The sequence below is a fragment of the Salvelinus alpinus genome, chromosome 5 (genome assembly GCF_045679555.1).
Source record: "Salvelinus alpinus chromosome 5, SLU_Salpinus.1, whole genome shotgun sequence".
Taxonomy (NCBI): domain Eukaryota; kingdom Metazoa; phylum Chordata; class Actinopteri; order Salmoniformes; family Salmonidae; genus Salvelinus; species Salvelinus alpinus.
In genome coordinates, this window is record NC_092090.1 from 86,535,966 (window position 1) to 86,561,155 (window position 25,190).

The following is a 25,190-nucleotide window of genomic DNA, read 5'->3' on the forward strand; positions in this document are numbered from 1 at the left end:
AATTCTCGTGTGACCAGGTGGTATCTGGAGCTCCAGCCCTTCAGGTTCTGTGTCCGTCACAAGGCAGGAAATGAAAACGTCACGGCAGACTACCTATCAAGGCTCCCGAACCTGGTTGCTTCAGGAGAGGAGGAAGGTAATGTGACGTAGAAGTCCGTCACTGGCCGCGGGCAGCATTTGGTTCTTTAACGCACGCACACATTCATCACTCCTCCCTGCTCCGTTATAAGATAAGTTAACAATGTGGGTCGACACACAAATTAACTTCTGTCTTAGTACATACATTTCACACTTGTCAGTGTTCATATTTAAGATATGCAATATTTATTATACTTATCAATGTTGTGGATGAGCGCTTTGTTTGTTCGTTCTGTTCCTCTCTCTCTCCATCTCTGTAGCTTCCGGGTATGCTGGAAAAGGACCCGAGCTAAGGGATTGGGCTGACTTTATAGTGCCTGTCCCAAATGGCTCATTAATCTAAATGGGCATATGGGCATATTGAAAGATACTGTCAGTAGTGATGTAATGTTGTAAATGTTATGTTGTGATATTGTTTAAAACTGTGTTGCAATGTATATCCTTTAGTATGTTTAGTTCATGGAAAATGTAGGTTTGTATAGTTAATTGCTTAATTAATTAGTGTTAATTGTTCTGAGGGGAGGGGCTAGCCCTACAAAAGGAGCCTCTCTTTCAGTTCATGAAGAGGCATTTTGAATCGAGCTGCGGATGGGGCAGCATTGTTTTTAAGCTGTCCCATAAGGTAGACGTTTGATGGCAGTACTGTTGTTTTTGTTCCGGAATCACCTTGTAAATAAACACCTTTGCACAGAAGAACTTTTGCGGCTCCGCCATCTTTTTATTTTGATAGAAGTTAGGTTTTCCAGTTTAGCCTTCTGGCCTACTCTACGTGACAGTCTGTTATTGAACTCTGTTAAGCATTTATTTGGGCTACAATTTATGAGTCTGGTAATGCTAATGAACTTAACCTCTGCAGCAGAGGTAACTCTGGGTCTTCCTTTCCTGTGGCAATCCTCATGAGAGCCAGTTTCATCATAGCGCTTGATGGTTTTTGTGACTGCACTTGAAGAAACTTTCAAAGTTCTTGATGTTTCCCTATTGACTGACCTTCATGTCTTAAAGTAATGGTGGACTGTCGTTTCTCTTTGCTTATTTGAGCTGTTCTTGACATAATATGGACTTGGTATTTTACCAAATAGGGCTATCTTCTGTATACCACCCTTACCTTGTCACAACACAACTGACTGGCTCAAATGCATTCAGAAGGAAAGAAATTCCACAAATTAACTTCTAACAAGGCACGCCTGCTAATTGAATTCCAGGTGAATACCTCATGAAGCTGGTTGAGAGAATACCAAGAGTGTGCAAAGCTTTCATCAAGGCAAAGGGTGGCTACTTTGAAGAATCACAAATATAAAATATATGTTTAACACCTTTTTGGTTACTGCAAGTGTTATTTCATAGTTACTTCATAGTTTTGATGTCTTCACTATTATTTTACAATGTAGAAAACAGTAAAAATAAAGAAAACCCTTGAATGAGTAGGTGTCCAAACTTTTGACTAGTACTGTATATACAAAAGTATGTGGACACCCCTTCGAATGAGTTGATTCGGCTATTTCAGCCACACCCGTTTCTGACAGGTGTATGAAATCGAGCACACAGCCATGCAATCTCCATAGACAAACAATGGCAGTAGAATGACCTTACTGAAGAGCTCAGTGACTTTCAATTTGGCACCATCATAGGATGCCACCTTTCCAACAAGTCAGTTCGTCGAATTTCTGCCCTGCTAGAGCTGCCCCGATCAACTGTAAGTGCTTTTATTCTGAAGAGGAAATGTCTGGGAGCAACAACGGCTCAGCCGTAAAGTGGTATGAATCATGTTTCACCATCTGGCAGTCAACGGACAAATCTGGGTTTGGCGGATGCCAGTAGAACGCTACCTGCCCCAATGCATAGTGCCAACTGTAAAGTTTGGTGGAGGAAGAATAATGGTCTGGGGCTGTTTTTCATGGTTTTTAAACTTTCAGGCTATTATTCAAACCAAAAACCTGTAAAGAGTAAATACAGTGCATTCGGAAAGTATTCAGAACCCTTGACTTTTTCCACATTTCGTTATGTTACAGCTGTAACGTCTGCTTCCAACTCACACTCTCAAACACGTAGATCCCCTGAACACAGCTCACTTTCCAGCCCACTTTCCAACTCACACTCTCAAACACATAGATCCCCTGAATGCAGCTCACTCTCCAGATCCCAATCACCTGATTTCTGATCACCTGTTCACACACCTGTATGTCATTATCACACACTATTTAGTTCACTTTGCACCCCATCATTGTGAGGTATTGTTTGTATTGTGACACACTTCTATTCGGAGCGCTGTTTTTCCACGTGATTTAAATCCTCCCGTGTATGATAGTTTTTGCCTGCCTTACTAACGACGCCTTTTGCCTATTCCCTGCCTGTACTTTAACCTATTGCCTGATCTCCCGGACTACGTTACTAGCCTTTTCCCTACGTGTACTGTTGCCTTTTTGGACCCCCTGTGTATGACCTTTTGCCTGCCCCTGGACCCAGCTACCTGCCTCCTCCAGTGGTCCTTTACAAATGCGCCCTGCGCTTGAAACCAGCTCTCTGTCTCCCATCGTGTTCATTACAACAGCCTTATTCTAAAATGGATTTAAAAAATAAATGTGTCATCAATCTACACACAATACCCCACAATGACAAAGCAAAAACTGAAATATCACATTTACATAAGTATTCAGACCCTTTACTCAGTACTTTGTTGAAGCACCTTTGGCAGCGATTACAGCCTAAAGTCTTCTTGGGTATAACGCTACAAGCTTGGCAGACCTGTGTTTGCGGAGTTTCTCCCATTCTTCTCTGCAGATCCTCGATCGGGTTCAAGTCCGGGCTCTGGCTGGGCCGCTGAAGGCCATTCAGAGACTTGCCCCGAAGCCACTCCTGCATTGTCTTGGCTGTGTGCTTTGGGTTGTTGTCCTGTTGGAAGGTGAAGCTTCGCCCCAGTCTGAGGTTCTGAGCGCTTTGGAGCAGGTTTTCATCAAGAATATCTCTGTTCTTTGCTCCATTCATCTTTTCCTTGATCCTGACTAATCTCCCAGTCCCTGCCGCTGAAAAACATCCCTACAGCATGATGCTGCCACCACCATGCTTCACCGTAGGGATGGTATTGACCAAGTGATGCTTGGGATTCAGGCCAAAGAGTTCAATCTTAGTTTCATCAGACCAGAGAATCTTGTTTATCGTGGTCAGAGTCCTTCAGGTGCCTTTTGGCAAACTCCAAGTCATGTGCCTTTTACTGAGGAGTGGCTTCTGTCTGGCCACTCTACTATAAAGGCCTGATTGGTGAAGTGCTGCAGAGATGGTTGTCCTTCTGGAAGGTTCCCCCATCTCCACAGAGGAACTCTGGAGCTCTGTCAGAGTGACCGTCAGGTTCTTGGTCACCTCCCTGACCAAGGCCTTTCTCAGTTTAGCTGGGCGGCCAGCTCTAAGAAGAGTCTTGGTGGTTCCAAACTTCCATTTATGAATGATGGAGGCCACTGTGTTCTTGGGGACCTTCAATGCTGCAGACATTTTTTGGTACTTTTCCCCAGATTTGTGCCTCGACACAATCCTGTCTCGGAGCTCTACGGACAATTCCTTTGACCTTATATAGACAGGTGTGTGCCTTTCCAAATAATATTCATCCAATTGAATTTACCACAGGTGGACTCCAATCAAGTTCTGGAAACATCTCAAGGATAATCAATGGAAACAAGATGCACCTGAGCTCAATGTCTAGTCTCAGCAAAGGATCTGGATGCTTATGTAAATAAGGTATTTATGTTCATTTGCAAAAGTTTCTACTGTAAAAAACAGTTTTTGCTCTGTCATTATGGAGTTTTGTGTGTAGATTGATGAGGAATTGTTTTCATTCAAAACATTTTAAAATAAGGCTGTAACCTAACAAAATGTGGCAAAAGTGAAGAGGTCCGAATGCACTGTATCTATCTAGAACCTAAATGGTTCTTCGGCTGTCCCCATAGGAGAACCCTTTGAAAACACTTTTTTTGGTTGCAGGAAGAACCCTTTTGGTTCCAGGAAGAACCCTTTTGGTTCCAGGAAGAGCCCTTTTGGTTCCAGGAAGAACCCTTTTGGTTCCAGGAAGAACCCTTTTGGTTCCAGGAAGAGCCCTTTTGGTTGCAGGAAGAACCCTTTTGGTTCCAGGAAGAGCCCTTTTGGTTGCAGGAAGAACCCTTTTGGTTCCAGGAAGAACCCTTTTGGTTCCAGGAAGAGCCCTTTTGGTTCCAGGAAGAACCCTTTTGGCTGTCTCCCGGGTGGCGCAGTGGTCTAGGGCACTGCATCGCAGTGCTAGCTGCTCAACCAGAGTCTCTGGGTTCGCGCCCAGGCTGGGCTGGGTTCACGCCCAGGCTCTGTCGCAGCCGGCCGCAACCGGGAGATCCGTGGGGCGACGCACAATTGGCATAGCGTCGTCCGGGTTAGGGAGGGTTTGGCCGGTAGGGATATCCTTGTCTCAGTATGTAAAAATGTAATAAAATGTATGCACTCAGTAAGTCGCTCTGGATAAGAGCGTCTGCTAAATGACTAAAATGTAAATGTAAATGTTGCAGGAAGAGCCCTTTTGGGTTCCATGTAGGACGCTTTCTACAGAGGGATCTACATGGAACCCAAAAGGGTTGTACAAAAGGGTGCTCCCTGGAACCAAAAAGCATTCTCCTATGAGGACAGAGGAAGAACCCTTTTGGAACCCTTTTTTCCAAGAGTGTATGAGTTTCATGAGCATATGCAGCAGTAGAGGCAAGCAGTGAATGGTAACTAGCAGAAGGTTGACCAGAAGGTTGGTGGCCTAAATGTCAGGTGGAGAATAGTGCAGTTATGCCCTTGAGCACAATACTTAACCTGGATTACTTGAGTAAAGAACATACTCTGCTAGAAAAATCTAAAATGGGACAGTTGTGGAAGTGACTTTGGATGAAAGACACCACTAAGCAAAGTAACCATTAAACTCCCACTTTCCCGGGGTCAGATGAGGAATGGGGCTTTGGGGCCTATGGGGCGTTGAGGGAAGGTGGGAGTACCTGGATAAGTCGGCCTTGCTCCGTTTGCAGAGTGTTGAGCTCTTGTCCCAGGTTCCCCTGGCCTCGCCTCAGAGATTCGTACTCCAACCTGAGCTGGCTGGCGTGGGCCGAGAGCTTGGCCACCTCCTCAGCCAACTTCACCAGCAAGGCTCGGTCCTGGCCCTTCACTGACTTTAGGCTTGTGTCGTGGTCGGTCAGCGAGTGGAGCAGCGAAGTCTGCACACCCTCCAGCCGCAGGAAGTTGTTGTTGTAGTCGGGGCAGTTGGGGTCGATGAAAATGTTGATGCGTGAGCCGTCGCCCCGCTCGACCGTCACCAGGGCGTTGCCCTCATCCTGGTTGGTGGAGATGAGTGGGGGGCCGTTGTTAGTGCCGGGGGGCGGGGCTTGGTAGTGGTTCATGAAGAGGATGGTACCCGTTGCCGTGACGGCCAGGAGGACGGCCACGAAGAGCATGATGGTGCACAGGAAGTAGCTACAGCCCATCCTCTAGGGAGAAAGGAGAGAGACCCAGAGAGGAGAGAATAGCATTAGATTAGGTCCCACTTTAAATAAACAACTTATACTGGCTTTATAGAGCATCCATCAAGGCTTCATAAGAACTACATAGATTCTTCACAAATAATTTATACATTTATAAGTTCGATTTTTAAAATAAAAATGTAATTGTCTGACTTATTTTTATTTTGCATAGCACAGCTCTTAAATTAGAATAAATTGGTGTGGCAGCATTTGTATTGGTCATGTGTAAATGTTGCTGTTTATATGTTTCTTTATCTTATTCTACTTGCCACAACTGAAGTTCATTCTGGAAAAATAAAGTAATTCTATTCTATTAACCTTTTGTAGTATGGTTGGCTAAATACTGATATCTATACACGCCTTATAAAGGGTTCTAATGAGCATCCAGAATAGAACACACCAGTGAAGGAACAGTACCTAGATAGATTCTTAGGCTGAATATTAGTATGAGATAAGTGTGTGTAACATACTCAAACTTTCGTGCATACATTACATAGACATCAATATGTGATTTATAAATTACAAATAACATATCTCAGGTATGGCCTTCAAAATGTGAGAAATAGTAAAACCACTGCTTATAGAATGCACAGATTGACAGTAGGTTGTGACAAAATGTGCTGTATAATGTCATTTTGATAGATTGTCTGAAATACTGTACATGATTTCCCTTTCAACTTGTGAATAAATGTTGATTGAGATGTGCAAACATTCTTTAGGATCCAACCTTGTCTCAACGAATCAGATTGTTACCCACATACTCATAGAAAAGCCCTCTAACCACTAGACACATAACCTCACAATCCTTACACACAGACAATTCTGACATTTTTAAATATACTAAACATAAATTGACATCCATTGTCATAGAATATGAAAATAAATAAGAACTACAATAGGGTTTCCGTGATCATGACATAAGTGAAATTAAAAATTAAGTGATACGAGGGGCAAAGACTACAGCTCAGGAACCCCTGTCACTGCCATGTTGAATGCCTTGCTTTATAGTTTATTTTTCAAGGAAAAAGCGTTCCCCTCCTGCTGTTTTTCAAATCCCATTTAAATTTGCTTCTACTTGATAGGAGAGACTGCTCCCTCATGTGATCCCAGAGCGATGTTTTCATGCATTTTCCTTGTGTATTCTCTTACAAACACTACATACTGACAGCTACAGCACTACTGCAGTGAGTGGACATACAGTAGCATTGTATTTGTGAGTGGGGCCTACAGATGTAGGATCTTAATTTGAGCAAGTTTTTTACAGCAGGAAAATAATCTTGCAGCAAAAGGAAATATGAATGAATATGTGGATTATAATTAATGGACATTTTAATAGGGGTTGATACCTTTTTATAAGGGCAGATTTACATTTAAGTCATTTAGCAGACACTCTTATCCAGAGCGACTTACAAATTGGAAAGTTCATACATATTCATCCTGGTCCCCCCGTGGGGAATGAACCCACAACCCTGGCGTTGCAAGCGCCATGCTCTACCAACTGAGCCACACGGGACCATATTTCAGATCAAGCCTGAAATGCCAAAATAGAAATTAGAAACTTGACAAGCCTTTTTAAAACTCAGTTACACCACAAGTTTGCATTTCCTGTAGTGCAGGAAAATTCTCATCAACAAAAAGGTGATCAAATTAAGATCCTACATCTGTACATGCTCTGTCACTACTGCATTACCAAGAGCATGGCATTAATGTCTGCTCCCTCCTACAGTATATACTGCCTCCTAGTAATGCATGTACTATATAAAGTTACCCAGCTCACAACATTTGGCATGGGATGTCATAATGACGTCATTTTGTGGTTGTAAATTGGTTTTCTGGTTGCAGAGCCGTAAAATGACGGGATTAAAACCAGGTAACGATGTCAATCATGAAAAAAATAAGACGATCTGGGAAGGATGTCGGTTGTTATCTGATAACCAGATTGCTACCAGTTAAGAATGTGTTTTTAATTTCATCAGTTTACATTCAACCTGACCATGACGTCATAAAAGACGTCAGAATTACATCATTGCTGCCGGTTTTGCCCGCTGGGCACGGCATCAGAGAGGAAATGGGAAATACAGCCAGTCATTGAATTAGTGCCACTGCTGCAGTGGAGCAACAAGGCCTGGCCTGGCCCCTCCACAGAGTGTGGAGCTACTTACTATCCTCCACAGCATCCTCTGCAGGCATTGTCATATTTATTTTAAAGACAATTAATGTTCACAAAGGATCCCAGCTTACTGCGCCATGCTGCACAAGAGGAAGAGTCCCCGATCAATTTGTTACACCAAAGCAACAATGCCGCCTGTCTGCAAGAATTATCAGCCTTTCACACAACACCAAAGCAGCCACATAAGAGGTGTGTGAGTGTGTGTGTGTGTGTGTGTCTCATCAATCTCTTTGTGTGCACTCTCCTCCACAGGCATTTGAAAGCGAGGCAAGTAGTCACCTCTCATATCCGATTCTGCCGTGGTGCCCTTGAATCGTCAAAGCAAGACAAGTCTGCCCAGCATTCAGAGAGAGTGAGAGGGTCCTGATGCTGTACCACTGCTAGTCTCCACGGCACACGACAACGTCAAAGCTGCCGCTCATATCTTGGCATCTCTGCCACCTCTGGCCCTGTTTGGCACCGAGGTTGGGATTGAAAAAGCACACTCTGCCGAGCACAGACAATATTTGAGAACAGCTTTTATACGTCCATGCAGCAGAGAGAAAAGCTCACTGGGAGAACAGGCATGGGCTGCACCAGCAGTGAGCTGTCGAACACAATGAGCCCCCCTTATTCCTCTCCTCCATCCATCCACCTATCCTTTCTTCTATCTCTACTCCGCCTCACCTCTCCTTTTCATTCCTCTCCTCTCTCCTGTTTCACCTAGTGTAGCCAGACAGGGCCCAGACAGGCAGTGACACTGAACACCTCAGGACTAGGGGAGGTCACTGCTACTGACTCACACAGGAGACAGGGGGTGACAGCACTACTGATCACTTCTTTGGACTGTGAAAGGCGAAGCGTCAGGTACTCACAATGGAATTGAGCCTAACCTCAAAGGAAGGGACATTTTGAGGAGGACCTGTGTTTTTTGTGTGTAAATATTGTGGTGGGTTTTACTGTCATTTTTTTACACCTCAAATAAGTCTTAGAATTAAGGACAGATGAGAATACAGAGACTAGCAAAAATATTAGAACTATGTCATGTCATAAGATTATTGTCATATACAGTACCAGTCAAAAGTTTGGACACACCAACTCATTAAAGGGTTTTTCTTTATTTTTACTATTTTCTACATTGTAGAATAATTAGTGAACACATCACAACTATGAAATAACACACATGGAATCATGTAGTAACCAAAAAAGTGTTAAACAAATCTAAATATATTTTAAATTTGAGATTCTTCAAAGTAGCCACCCTTTGCCTTGATGACAGCTTTGCACACTCTTGGCAATCTCTCAACCAGCTTTACCTGGAATGATTTCCCAACAGTATTGAAGGAGTTCCCACATATGCTAAGCATTTGTTGGCTGCTTTTCCTTCACTCTGCAGTCCAACTCATCCCAAACCATCTCAATTGGGTTGAGGTAAAATGACTGTGGAGGCCAGGTCATCTGATGCAGCATTCCATCCCTCTCCTTTTTGGTCAAATATCCCTTACACAGCCTGCAAACCAGATGGGATGGCATGTCGCTGCAAAATACAGCAGCATAGCACCTTGCATCCCACTGCTGGCTTGCTTCTGAAGCTAAGCCGGGTTGGTCCTGGTCAGTCCCTGGATGGGAGACCAGATGCTGCTGGAAGTGGTGTTGCAACAGCGGTTGGAACCAAAAATTGATTATTTGCAGCAATTTGATCATGAAGGCCTGATTCACACAGTTGCCTCTGAACAGTTCATGTTGAGATGTGTCTGTTCCTTGAACACTGTGATGCATTTATTTGGGCTATTTCTGATGCTGGTAACGCTAATGAACTTATCCTCTGCAGCAGAGGTAACTCCGGGTCATGGCGGTCATCATAAGAGCCAGTTTCATCATAGCGCTTGATGGTTTTTGCAACTGTACTTGAAGAAACTTTCAAAGTTATTGAAATTTTCCAGATTGACTGACCTTCATGTCTTAAAGTAATGATGGACTGTCGTTTTTCTTTGTTTATTTGAGCTGTTCTTGACATAATATGGACTTGGTCTTTTACCAAATAGGGCTGTCTTCTGTTTACCACCCCTACCTTGTCACAACACAACTGATTAGCTCAAACGCATTAAGAAGGAAAGAAATTCCACAAATGAACTTTTAACAAGGTACACCTGTTAATTTAAACGATGTCCAGGTGACTACCGCATGAAGCTGGTTGAGAGAATGCTAAGAGTGTACAAAACTGTTATCAAGTCAAAGGTTGGCTACTTTGAAGAATCTAAAATCTAGATTTGTTTAACACTTTTTTGGTTATTACATGATTCCATATGTGTTATTTCATAGTTTTGATATCTTCACTTTTATTCTACAATGTAGAAAAACCCTGAAATGAGTAGGTGTTTCCAAACGTTTGACTGGTACTGTATGTATGGGATCAATACTATGGGAGATAATATCGTCCACCTTCCCAAGTGGTAGTGCTGAGCGATTAAACTACATTTAGTTTTTTGGTGGATTGTTAAACAACTAATTGACCGATGTCGATTCAATTACTAAAATTCCATTTAGTCATTTTTTGGGATGAGCTCAACACGCCGTTTCTCTAGAAATTAAGTCCAAAACTATGTGGCACGCTTGGCTGAGTGGAAGTTGTACTTTTCATTAGGCATATATTCAACCTAGTTCAGTGCATAAATGTGGTAATTAACTACAATGACCATAATACATTGCACCTGTTCTTTCGGGCCACGGGCAGAGACGGATAAACACACAGACCATATGAGACCGTAATAATAATAATAATAATCAAATAATACCGTAATAATACATTAATAATCAAACCAAAACTGAACCGACCTCTAATATCCCATTCGCTAGAGATGATCATTAAGAATGAAGTCAGATGCTTTTGGTAGCTGCAGTGTAAAGTGCATTCAGAAAGTTTTCACACCCCTTGACTTATTCCACATTTTGGTGTGTTACAGTCTGAATTTCAAATGGATTAAATTGAGATTCTGTGTCACTGGCCTAAACACAACACCAGATAATGTCAAAGTGGAATTATGTTTTTCGAATTTTTTACAAATTCATAAAAAATGAAAAGCTGAAATGTCTTGAGTCAATAAGTATTCAACCCCTTTGTTATGGCAAGCCTAAATAAGTGCTGGAGGAAAATGTTCTGAACAAGTCACATAATAAGTTGCATGGACTTACTCTGTGTGCAATAATAGTGTTTAAGATGACTTTTTAACCACTACTTCATCTCTGTACCCCACACATACAATTATCTGTAAGGTCCCTCAGTCGAGCAGTGAATTTCAAACACAGATTCAACCACAAAGAGCAACTATTGGTAGATGGGAAAAAATAAAAGCAGATATTGAATATCCCTTTGAGCATGAAGTTAGTAATTGCACCTTCCTAACTCAGTTTCCGGAGAGGAAAGAAGCCGTTCAGGGATTTCACCAAGAGGCCAATGGTGACTTTAAAACAGTTTCAGAGTCTAATGCCCGTGACAGGAGAAAACTGAGGATGGATCAACAACATTGTAGTTACTCCACAATACTAACCTACAGTTGAAGTGAGAAGTTTACATACACCTTAGCCAAATACATTTAAACTCAGTTTTTCACAATTCCTGACATTTAATCAGAGTAAAAATTCCCTGTCTTAGGTCAGTTAAGATCACCACTTTATTTTAATAATATGAAATGTCTGAATAATAGAGAGAATTATTTATTTCAGCTTTTATTTCTTTCATCACATTTCCAGTGGGTCAGAAGTTTACATACACTCAATTAGTATTTGGTAGCATTGCCTTGAAATTGTTTAACTTGGGTCAAACGTTACGGGTAGCCTTCCACAAGCTTCCCACAATAAGTTGGGTGAATTTTGGCCCCTTCCTCTTGACAGAGCTGGTGTAACTGAATCAGGTTTGTAGGCCTCCTTGCTCGCACATGCTTTTTCAGTTCTGCCCACAAATGTTCTATAGGATTGAGATCAGGGCTTTGTGATGGCCACTTCAATACCTTGACTTTGTTGTCCTTAATAAGCCATTTTGCCACAACTTTGGAAGTATGCTTGGGGTCATTGTCAATTTGGAAGATCCATTTGCGACCAAGCTTTAGCTTCCTGACTGATGTCTTGAGATGTTGCTTCAATATATCCACATAATTTTCCTCCCTCATGATGTCATCTATTTTGTGAAGTGCACCAGTCCCTCCTGCAGCAAAGCACCCCGACAACATGATGCTGCCACTCCTGTGCTTCATGGTTTGGATGGTGTTCTTCGGGTTGCAAGCCTCCCCCTTTTTCCTCCAAACATAACAATGATCATTATGGCCAAACAGTTCTATTTTTGTTTGATCAGACCAGAGGACATTTCTCCAAAAAGTACGATCTTTGTCCCCATGTGCAGTTGCAAATCGTAGTCTGGCTTTCTTTATGGCGGGTTTGGAGCAGTGGCTTCTTCCTTGCTGAGCGGCCTTTCAGATTGTGTTGATATAGGACTCGTTTTACTGTGGATATAGATACTTTTGTACCTGTTTCCTCCAGCATCTTCACCATGTCCTGTTATTCTGGGATTGATTTGCACTTTTCGCACCAAAGTACGTTCATCTCTAGGAGACAAAACGCGTCTCCTTCCTGAGCGGTATGACGGCTGCGTGGTCCCATGGTGTTTATACTTGCGTACTATTGTTTGCACAGATGAACGTGGTACCTTCAGGCGTTTGGAAATTGCTCCCAAGGATGAACCAGACTTGTGTCTACAATAATTTTCTGAGGTCTTGGCTGATTTCTTTTAGATTTTCCCATGATGTCAAGCAAAGAGGCACTGAGTTTGAAGGTAGGCCTTGAAATACATCCACAGGTACACCTCCAATTGACACAAATGATGTCAATTAGCCTATCAGAAGCTTCTAAAGCCCTTACATAATTTTCTGGAATTTTTCAAGCTGTTTAAAGGCACAGTCAACTTAGTGCATGCAAACTTCTGACCCACTGGAATTGTGATACAGTGAATTATACGTGAAATAATCTGTCTTTAAACAATTGTTGGAAAAATTACTTGTGTCATGCACAAAGTAGATGTCCTAACCGACTTGCCAAAACTATAGTGTGTTAACAAGAAATTTGTGGAGTGTATGTAAACTTCCGACTTCAACTGTAAATGACAGAGTGAAAAGTAGGAAGCCTGTACTGAATTTTTTTTCCAAAACATGCATCCTGTTTTCACTAAAGTAAAACTGCAAACAATTGGCAAAGAACTTAACTTTATGTCCTGAATACAAAGCGTTATGCTTAGGGCAAATCCAACACAACACATCATTGAGTACAACTCTTTATATTTTCAAGCTTAACGGTGGCTACATCATGTTATGGGTATGCTTGTCATCGGCAAGGACTTGGGAGTTTTTTTTTAAATAAAAAGAAACAGAATAGAGCTAAGCACAGGCAAAATCCTATGAGGAAAACCTGGTTCAGGCTGCTTTTCACCAGACACTGTGTCACGTTCGTCATATGCATTGGACCAAGGTGTAGCCTGGTATGCGTACATTCTTCTTAAATAAAGAAAGAACACTGAACAAACTAACAAAACAACAAAACGAACGAAACGTGAAACTATATGACATAGTGCAGACAGGCAACTAAACATAGAATAAGAACCCACAAACACCAAAGGGGAAATGGCTACCTAAATATGATCCCCAATCAGAGACAACAATAAACAGCTGCCTCTGATTGGGAACCATATCAGGCCACCATAAACATACAAATACCTAGACCTACAAAACTCTAGACATACAAAAACCCTAGACAATACAAAAACCCCTAGACAATACAAAAACTAGCGTAATCCACCCTAGTCACACCCTGACCTAACCAAAATATAAAGAAAACAGAGATATCTCAGGTCAGGGCGTGACACACTGGAAGACAATTTCACCTTCTGTAGGAAAATAACCTAAAACAAACAGACAAATATACACTGGAGTTACTTACCAAGATGACATTAATGTCCATGATTGGCCTTTTTAACATTTTGACTTAAATTGGATTTAAAAAATCAATGGCAAGACTTTAAAATGGCTGTCCAGCAATGATCAACAACCAACTTGACAGAGCTTAAAGATTTTTTTAAAGAATAATGCAAATATTGTACAATCCAGGTGTGCAAAGCTCTTAAAGACTTTCCCAGAAAGACACATAGCTGTAATCGTTGCCAAATGTGATTCTAACATGTATTGACTCAGGGTGTGACTACTTATGTAAATTAGATATCTATGTATTTCATTTTCAATTAATTTGCACACATTTCTAAAAACATGTTTTCTGTTTTTCATAATTAAATCCATTTTGGATTTAGGCTATAACACAACAAAATGTGGAATAAGTCAAGGGGTATGAACACTTTCTGAAGGCACTGTATTCGCCTGCACAAGGCCAGTATATATGCTTGTACTACATAATGCTGATCCATGCTATTTGGGAGGCTATCAGGCTATTCATTGTCAAGCGATGGTTTAATAGCTCCCAGATCACAACTCAGCCTGAAACACTACACAATAATCCACTTGAGCAGATAACCTTGGATCTGAGCAATTCTGAGCTGTGGCCCTCACTTAAACAGAAAATGCTTGTACTCAGGATGTCTTCAAGTGCATTACGGTTTTCTATGTGGAGGGTGTCAGAGCGGAAGCTAGGGTACGTATACTGTGAATAGAGTGGCATTTCAGACACACCCTATGTGGAGGGAGGCAGAGGGGAATCTAGCTCAGATCTCTGCACCATTAAAAAGAGGCAGGGAAAATAAAGGCCATGACCCTCTGGTGTGACATGAGCAGGGGTGCTGGCCTTAATGGTGTACCCATGCTATGTACAGGGAGGGCGCACAGGGTCCAGGATACGTGTCTCATGCTAAAAGCCTGGCACCAAATCAAAAACCTTGCCGGCTGGGAATTACGAGGCTGAAGCAGCAGCAATTTAATTTCAGTACTGTACATGCCAAAAAGGCCTGGTTCGAGCACACACACACACACACACACACACACACACACACACACACACACACACACAGGAACAGAAAAACACATACGCACACACGAGCTAGCACACGCACTCTACACACAGACAGTACATTATAATATTGTTGTATGGTGGTATAATACATTTTGTATTGTAGATACCGTGCATTAGGAAAGTATTCATACCCCTTCAATTTTGCCACATTTTGTTACATTAGAGCCTTATTATAAAATGGATTACATATGTTTTTTTCCTCATCAATCTACACACAATAACCCATAATAACACAGCGAAAAACAGGTTGTCACGCCCTGACCATAGATTGCTTTGTATGTTTCTATGTTTTGTTTGGTCAGGGTGTGATGTGGGTGGGCATTCTATGTTGTTTTGTCTAGGTTGTCTATTTCTGTGTTTGGCCTAGTATGGTTCACAATCAGAGGCAGGTGTCAGTCGTTGTCTCTGATTGGGAGCCATATTTAGGTAGCCTGTTTTCCTTTGTGTTTTGTGGGTGGTTGTATCCTGTGTTAGTGTTTTCACCATACGGGACTGTTTCGGGTTGTTTGTACTTTTGTTATTTTCGTTCAGTGTTCGTTTTTGATTTATTAAATATATCATTATGGACACTTACCACGCTGCGCATTGGTCCTCCTCTTCTTCCAACCACGACGAGCGTTACACAGGTTTAGAAATTTCTGCAACTGTCAAAAAAAAACTGAAATACCTTCCTTACATAAGTATTCAGACCCTTTGCTTTGAGACTCCAAATTGAGCTCAGTGTAATGATGTGTGCTGAGAGTCGGGAAGCAAGTTCAGGGAGCGAGTGTTTTAATAAATAAACACACCATAATACAAAATAAGAAACACGAACAACGCACAGACATGACACGGAAACAGAAACAATGACACCTGGGGAAGGAAACAAAGGGAGTGACACATGTAGGGAAGGTAATCAGGGAAGTGATGGAGTCCAGGTGAGTCTGATGACGCGCAGGTGCGCGTAACAATGATGACAGATGTAAGCCATAACGAGCAGCCTGGTGACCTAGAGGCCGGAGAGGGAGCACACATGACACTCAGGTTCATCCTGTTTCCATTGATCATCCTTGAGATGTTTCTACAACTTGATTGGAGTTCACCTGTGGTAAAATGTATTGATTGGAAAATGACTTGGAAAGGCACACACCTGTCTATATAAGGCCCCCCAGTTGACAGTGCATGTCAGAGCAAAAACCAAGCCATGAGGTCAGAGGATATGTCCGTAGAGCTCCGAGACAGGATTGTGTCGAGGCACAGATCTAGGGAACGGTACCAAAAAATGTCTGCAGCATTGAAGGTCCCCAAGAACACATTGGCCTCCATCATTCTTAAATGGAAGAAGTTTGGGAGCACCAAGACTCTTCATAGAGCTGGCCGCCGGGCCAAACTGAGCAATCGGACGAGAAGGGTCTTGGTCAGGGAGGTGACCAAGAACCCAATAGTCACTCTGACAGAGCTCCAGAGCTCCTCTATGGAGATGGGAGAACCTTCCAGAAGGAGAACCATCTCTGCAGCACTCCACCAATCAGGCCTTTATGGTAGATTCTCTGGTCTGATGAAACCAAGATTGAACTCTTTGGCCTGAATGCCAAGCGTCACGTCTGGAGGAAACCTGGCACCATCCCTACAGTGAAGACAAGTACAGAGAGATCCTTGATGAAAACCTGCTCCAGAGCGCTCAGGACCTCAGACTGGGGTAAAGGTTAATCTTCTAACAGGACAATGACCCTAAACAAACAGCCAAGGCAAAGCAGGAGTGGCTTCGGGACAAGTCTCTGAATGTCCTTGAGTGGCCCAGCCAGAGCCCGGACTTGAAACCGATCGAACATCTCTGGAGAAACTTGAAAATAGCTGTGCAGCGACGCTCCGCATCCAACCTGACAGAGGTTGAGAGGATCTGCAGAGAAGAATGGGAGAAACTCCCCAAATACAGGTGTGCCAAGCTTGTAGCGTCATACCCAAGAAGACGCTGTAATCGCTGCCAAAGGTGCTTCACCAAAGTACTAAGTAAAGGGTCTGAATACTTATGTAAATGTGATAGTTCAGTTTTTTTTATATACAGTGGGGAGAACAAGTATTTGATACACTGCCGATTTTGCAGGTTTTCCTACTTACAAAGCATGTAGAGGTCTGTCATTTTTATCATAGGTACACTTCAACTATGAGAGACGGAATCTAAAACATAAATCCAGAAAATCACATTGTATGATTTTTAAGTAATTAATTTGCATTTTATTGCATGACATAAGTATTTGATACATCAGAAAAGCAGAACTTAATACTTGGTACAGAAACCTTTGTTTGCAATTACAGAGATCATACGTTTCCTGTAGTTCTTGACTAGGTTTGCACACACTGCAGCAGGGATTTTGGCCCACTCCTCCCTACAGATCTTCTCCAGATCCTTCAGGTTTCGGGGCTGTCGCTGGGCAATACGGAGTTTCAGCTCCCTCCAAAGATTTTCTATTGGGTTCAGGTCTGGAGACTGGCTAGGCCACTCCAGGACCTTGAGATGCTTCTTACGGAGCCACTCCTTAGTTGCCATGGCTGTGTGCTTTGTGTCGTTGTCATGCTGGAAGACCCAGCCACGACCCATCTTCAATGCTCTTACTGAGGGAAGGAGGTTGTTGGCCAAGATCTCGCGATACATGGCCCCATCCATCCTCCCCTCAATACGGTGCAGTCGTCCTGTCCCCTTTGCAGAAAAGCATCCCCAAAGAATGATGTTTCCACCTCCATGCTTCACGGTTGGGATGGTGTTCTTGGGGTTGTACTCATACTTCTTCTTCCTCCAAACACGGCGAGTGGAGTTAGACCAAAAAGCTCTATTTTTGTCTCATCAGACCACATGACCTTCTCCCATTCCTCCTCTGGATCATCCAGATGGTCATTGGCAAACTTCAGACAGGCCTGGACATGCACTGGCTTAAGCAGGGGGACCTTGCGTGCGCTGCAGGATTTTAATCCATGACGGCGTAGTGTGTTACTAATGGTTTTCTTTGAGACTGTGGTCCCAGCTCTCTTCAGGTCATTGACCAGGTCCTGCCGTGTAGTTCTGGGCTGATCCCTCACCTTCCTCATGATCATTGATGCCCCACGAGGTGAAATCTTGCATGGAGCCCCAGACCGAGGGTGATTGACCGTCATCTTGAACTTCTTCCATTTTCTAATAATTGCGCCAACAGTTGTTTCCTTCTCACCAAGCTGCTTGCCTATTGTCCTGTAGCCCATCCCAGCCTTGTGCAGGTCTACAATTTTATCCCTGATGTCCTTACACAGCTCTCTGGTCTTGGCCATTGTGGAGAGGTTGGAATCTGTTTGATTGAGTGTGTGGACAGGTGTCTTTTATACAGGTAACGAGTTCAAACAGGTGCAGTTAATACAGGTAATGAGTGGAGAACAGGAGGGCTTCTTAAAGAAAAACTAACAGGTCTGTGAGAGCCGGAATTCTTACTGGTTGGTAGGTGATCAAATACTTATGTCATGCAATAAAATGCAAATTAATTATTTAAAAATCATACAATGTGATTTTCTGGATTTTTGTTTTAGATTCCGTCTCTCACAGTTGAAGTGTACCTATGATAAAAATTACAGACCTCTACATGCTTTGTAAGTAGGAAAACCTGCAAAATCGGCAGTGTATCAAATACTTGTTCTCCCCACTGTATATACTGTATTTGCAAATTTAAAAAAAAAGAAAACGTTTTTGCTTTGTCATTATGGGGTATTGTGTGTAGATTGATGAGGGGGAAAAAACGATTTAATACATTTTAAAATAAGGCTGTAATGTGGAAAAAGTCAAGGGGTCTAAATACTGTCCGAGTGCACTGTATGTAGTGGTGTAATAATGATATATGATGTACTGTTTATCTTTGATTTATGTGAGATGTAAGTGCCTTAATGTGTTTGGACCCCTGCCTTGGCAGCAGCTAATGGGAATCTCTAATAAATACAAATAAAATTACCAGAAGAGCTGTATTTATTATAATTTTTTATGGGAAGCATTTACCAAATATTAAAAAATCATACAGGAAATGTAACTGCCTCTCCTGAAACAGTTACAACCCTTAACTGACCTGCTGTCATGAGGTTTGACTGCTCTCAGTGTTCTAGAATGTCAGTGCAGATGTCGAGGGTGGTTTTGTCTTCCACTTGGGAATGGGGAAAGACCATGGGGTCTAGATCAGTCTTTGGGCAGATGCAGACACAGTCAATGTCACAGAATGTGTACCACTACCTGTGTACAGTAGGGTGTAAAAAAGCAACCAGGACAGCAGCCAAACATATGTTGTTGTTTTTGCCTCAGATTTTGATATCCTGTGTTCTGTTTGGGACGGTAATTCATGTTAAAGCACACTTCCTGTCAGTCTTGGTGAGCCTTTCTAATGTTCTTACCACACATACAGTGGACTCAATCTGACAGTAATCTATCTGGAAACAGCAGCTGGCAGAAAGTGCCAGAGATAAGAGGGGTGAATTAGCTCACCTTCAAGACAAACACTGAACATCCTCAAGCATACTCAAGAGGGAGCTGGTTGCCTCCCTGTGACCGTGCTGGCACTGACATGCTATGATTCTCATCCATGCATACACAGTGAACGGTTCACTCGACGGCACAGTTCATGTTTGTCTGTTTAACATCTAACAAATGGTAAATATTGCCCCCGGAATGGTCTATTCTGGTTGCTTTGCCTGCCAGAGTACACTGCTGAGGGCCCATTTAGCGCATGGTCATCCGAACCCCTAAGCCAGACTTATTAAGTCAATATAAAACTTTCATAGTAGGGGAGGGCTGCAGGACACGGGGGAAAAATTAAGAAAACAGTTTGATCTTTGGACACCAGAGCCATGGGAGAATAATCCCAGAAAGCTATCAGAGTTTGCCCGAATCAAGAGGAGGATGTCTCATACTGTATCCTAACATATAATTCTTTGGAAGAGCACCAATCCCTACAAATAGGTCTGTAATATAAGGAGACCAGATGCTGAGGCTTACCCTTGATCTTTAAAATGGCTTTAGGCATATTTCCTACTGGGTTTACTTCGAAGTGACAAAGCTGCAGAGATAAAGTGAAAAGCTGGGCTATACTGATGTAGGATTGTAATTTGAGCCAGTTTGCTACAGCAGAAAAAAGAATCCTGCAGCAATAGTAAATGTTAACTATAATTAATGGACATTTTTGTATGGGTTGATACATTTTTCGTAACTTCAGAAGCCTTTTTAAACCTCAATACACTACAATTTTAAATATCCTGCATTGCAGGAAAGTTCTCAAGCAACAGGGTGATCAAATTAAGATCCTACATCTGCACTGTATATTGATAGCTGGCTACCAAGCTTTCTTCATTCTCATGTTGACTAGTTTCACCAGTAACCAACAAACTCTCAAACCTAATGAAGATATCGTACAAAAATACCCAATATGTCGTGGGGCTGTGACATGGTCTCCTTTGTCTTTTTAAACGGTCTAGCACAGCTGATGAAATGGCCAGAGGGGACTCTTTGTGCTCCGGGCTCAGTAGTTGACGTATTCCTCCGCAGCTGGGTGATTAAGACTCCCTCTTGTGTGTGTGTTAGTCTGATCCTCTAGCAAAGAGGGGAAAACACACAAGCCACACCGCTGTTCTGTTTCAGCATTCATTGGATTTCATCACTGATATTTGCACCTTGTCATCACACCACAGCGAGAGCTTATTTAGGACAATACTGAGCGATACATCCAAGTGATAGTGGTAGGGAGATTGTGTCTAATCGAGAAACTGATAGTGAGTGCAACGGAAATGGCTGTATATCAGCAATTATTAGGAAAGAGCTTGATTCCAATTGTGGTTAAGCTAAACTGTACTGCTATTGTATAATGTTAAAGGAATGGATTGCTGGATGAATATTTATCAGGTGAGTAGAGGAACTAGGGGGTAATATACAGTAAGCAGTAAGTATGATGCATCGCCATTCAAATGCAAATATGAAGAGGGTACCTCAAAATGTTCACCTCATTAAAGGAAGAATATGAGCCACTATGGGAATAACTTATTTTATTTTAACAAAAGTGCAATTCCACTAGAGCCTGACCGATATATAATTTCACAATATTATCGGACGATATTGGCCTTTTAACGCTACATCGGTATCGGACAATAATTCCACCGATAACCTTTATTCAGTCATTAGGATGAAAAAAGGGAATCTCATGCTTATCGAAAAACTTGTGGCCATCCTCATGATGTGTCATTAATTTCACAATATAAGAAATCAATTGAAGCATATTTTTTGAACAATTGCTGTTTTTGATGGCAATTTTTGAGAATTCAGTGTGGAAAAATTACACCTTTTCATTTCCCCAGCTTAAAACAGTATATCGGCCCCAAAAAATGGTCGGGCTCTAAATTCCACTACTCTGCAACCACTCACTGTTCTGTTCATCAATTTAGCAGAGCATTCTGGTATAAACAGGATGACTCTGTTCTTTAAGGACATACTGCATTTTTACAATGGGAAAAAAATATTTTTGTGATAGTCCAAAAGGACAATATAGTACACACCCCTCACCCATCTGATGCAGAAAAACAGACATATCTCATTTTAACCAGAGACCGCAACTGCTAAAATCTTTAGATCCCAACAGCTGGAAGCATTCGTTACACTTTACTTTACATTGTGCTATTTTTTAAAGTAGTATTAACAGAAAATGCAAAATGATAAACATACTTAAGAATTATGGTTTTGTTTATTTGTGGTAGCAACATGTGCAAATGGTTGTGAAAATCTGTCGAAGTCGACTCCAAAACCAAAAATGCAATGCTCCTTTTCTTGGCTGGCTGGCTAGCTAGCAAACGTAGCTACACACAATAATACCAAAGTCAATATCAGCATGTGAAGTACTTAGCTAGCTGTAAAATCGCCTAAACAAACTTCACTATCAATTTAGGTGTCTATCTCACTGAGTTCAACTTGCAGTTCCTCTCTGACCAGGATGAGTGCGGAGTACGTTGTTATGGCAACAACAGCCCATTCCCATGTTTCCCACAGACACACAGGGTGCATTGCGAGTTGGTACTTGAAGGGTAACTGAGTTTAATAATTTTGTACACTGTTTAGATTGAGCACATCTTAGCAAAATATATACTTTGTCATGAGGACACCACCACGCAGACGACACCATTCTGTATACTTCTGGCCCTTCTTCAGGTTAACTAAACTCCAGATGAGCTTCAATGCCAGTAAAACTAAATGCATGCTCTTCAACCGATCGCTGCCCGCACCTGCCCGCCCGTCCAGCATCACTACTCTGGACGATTCTGACCTAAAATATGTGGACAACTACAAATACCTAGGTGTCTGGTTAGATTGTAAACTCCCCTTCCAGACTCACATTAAGCATCTACAATCCAAAAATAAATATATAATCGACTTCCTATTTCACAACAAACATCCTTCACTCATGTTGCCAAACATACCCTTGTAAAACTGACCATCCTACCGATCCTTGACTTCGGCGATGTAATTTACAAAATAGCCTCCCAACACTCTACTCAGCAAATTGGATGCAGTCTATCTCAGTGCCATCCGTTTTGTCACCAAAGCCACCACTGCGACCTGTATGCTCTCGTTGGCTGGCCCTCACTTCATATTCGTCGCCCACTGGCTCCAGGTCATCTATAAGTCTTTGCAAGGTACATCTAGCACATCTATCACTCCAGTGTTAAATTGCTAAATTGTAATTATTTCACCACTATGGCCTATTTATTGCCTTACCTCCCTTATCTTATTTCATTTGCACATGCAACAGTATAGCTTCCGTCCCTCTCCTCGCACCTACCTGGGCTCGAACCAGGGACCCTCTGCACACAGACAACAGTCACCCACGAAGCATCGTTACCCATCGCGCCACAAAAGCCAAGGCCCTTGTAGAGCAAGGGGAACAACTACTTCAGGTCTCAGAGCGAGTGACGTCACCGACTGAAACGCTATTAGCGCGTACCACCGCCAACTAGCTAGCCATTTCACATCGGTTACACACACTGTATATAGACTTTTCTATTGTGTTATTGACTGTATGTTTGTTTATTCCATGTGTAACTCTGTGTTGTTGTTTGTGTCGCACTGATTTGCTTTATCTTGGCCAGGTCGCAGTTGTAAATGAGAACTTATTCTCAACTGGCCTACCTGGTTAAATAAAGGTGAAATAACATATATATTTTTAAATGATGATATAAAGGGATGGATGTGTTCTAGACAAGTATGCCCATACTATCTATGGGCTGATTTGGCGATCTGGAGTGCAGGTCATGTTTTTAAGCGTTATGAAATGTGATGGTGTGTTACCCCTATCTCCAGTGACGAGAACCATGTAGCTATGATGCGTTCCTAGTTGGAACTCCTACACGGTTTCGTGATTTCACAGACGGACCACTTAGAAGTTAAATCATGGGGAACATTTATATTTTACCCACTGATAAAAAATAGTCTCTCACCAAATTGACAGGAGTTTCATGATTTTTATTTCTGGGGATGGATTAGCCCTTCAATAAATACCAGGTAAACACCTGCAGAAATAGGACTGTATCGGTACTTTGTATACAAGTCTGTGTGTGTGTGTGTGTGTGTGTGTGTGTGTGTGTGTGTGTGTGTGTGTGTGTGTGTGTGTGTGTGTGTGTGTGTGTGTGTGTGTGTGTGTGTGTGTGTGTGTGTGTGTGTGTGTGTGTGTGTGTGTGTGTGTGTGTGTGCAGTGTTTCCCCTATATGCATTTACAGGACACACTGGTGTGTATGTGTGCAATGTGCCTAAATGTAGGTGTTCCTACTCTGCAATGTAGTTATGTTTTTGCCTCTGTTCCTTTGCCCTCCTCTGCTTGTAGCCTAAAGACAGTTCCTGTTCAGACAGACCGGGTCTCCAGCTCCAGTAGCCCCCAGTGTGCAGGCAGGTTCCTCTGTCAGAGGACTCCAAGGACAGGCAGCCAAGTGTGGAGAAAGCGATTTGTCTTGCAGGCTGGAGCCGGGCTCCCGAGACCACTTCCACAGGTCTGATACTCAACATATCCTCCCTGCGCTTTAGAGAGCTCTTATAGGGGAAGGTTTGCTGCTCAACCCTGCCTTGTACTACCACACTCCAACGCATCCGAGGTACAAGTCTGACATCAAACACCCTCCCTCCCACTTCAACTGCTTTGTGATGAGCTACATCCACCCCGGCTGTTACTCAGGAGTGTTGTGGCAGCAGGTATACTTTCACAGCCTCCACGGTGTTGAAGATAACAAGAGGATGTAGAGAATTGTACACTGGCGTGCATGAAGGAGTGAAACACTAATAATAGTCACTGAGTGGGGGGTGGCTGTGCGCTTTTCAAAGTTATTACATTAAGCAGAATGAAAGTTGCTATTAATCGGTTTCTTTCACATACTGGGTGGCTTGGGGGAGAATTTTGTTCTAAATCCTTGGAGTTTTAGATGGATGAATGGTCTAAACCGTTGTTCATTACATTTCACTGTCTACAACATGCTAAACACATAACCTCCTACTGTAATATAGAATTATGCTGCGGTTAGATGGCACGAGGCAGACACTAGATGCCAAACGTGATGTCATTGTTTTCAATGAGAGAACGATGGTAAATACCGTTGAGTCTGGCAGTGAATGCCTTCAGCCACTACGGTAGACGGGACTTGCCGCCAGAGTTCAAATATTTCAACTTTTGTCATCTGCTGTAGTGTTGTTTTCTACCGGATGTTGATTTGCACGGTTTGTTTCCTGAAATCACCATAGGAACACATCCCGTCATGCTGGCTTGCTTTTGTCATCACCGTCTTTCTTGCTTTCTTGTCCCGCTATGCCGATTGGTATGGCGGTTTTTGCGTCCCTCATCTAAATGCAGCATTAGGTCTTTCCGTTAAAATAGAATATTCATTAATACATCGGCAGGAGGTAATAGAGTTTGTAATAGTTATATTCTAGTTCAAAGGTCACATTGAAATCAGTGGTGGAGAGCAGACAGGAGAGGACTATTCATTAGGAGCCATGGTGCCGTAAGATCAAATGAATACCAATCACTCGGTAGAAAATATATATCTTCTTATCCCTCGCCTTGACCCAGCCCTGCCTGCAACTACAAAGATAAATGAACAGTAAGCGCTCATTTAAGTAGAAAGCAAATGGAAACATTTTATCATTGGAAGGGAGGAAAGGAAGGCAGTTTCAGCCACTGGAGGTAATCACAGTAATCCATTCTTTTCAGTTAGTGGCTCACAGCATGTTTATAGGTCGGCATTAATCAGAGCAGAATGCATTAGCCGGGCATCACAGAGACATTGCATAGCAATGTGTTGTTTAGAAATGTATATGATGTCGGCCATACCAA

At 42.4% G+C, this 25,190-nt stretch overlaps 1 protein-coding gene across 2 annotated transcripts in view; it reads right to left on the reverse strand.

Moving 5' to 3' along the window:
- The window catches only part of fibcd1a (fibrinogen C domain containing 1a), a 111,376-nt gene that overhangs the window by 80,799 nt on the left and 5,387 nt on the right, over window positions 1–25,190 (reverse strand). For both annotated transcript variants that reach the window (XM_071404013.1, XM_071404011.1), the window contains one exon: window positions 5,127–5,612. In XM_071404013.1, coding sequence (XP_071260114.1) covers window positions 5,127–5,612 — 486 coding nt within the window. The remainder of the gene's footprint in view (window positions 1–5,126; window positions 5,613–25,190) is intronic.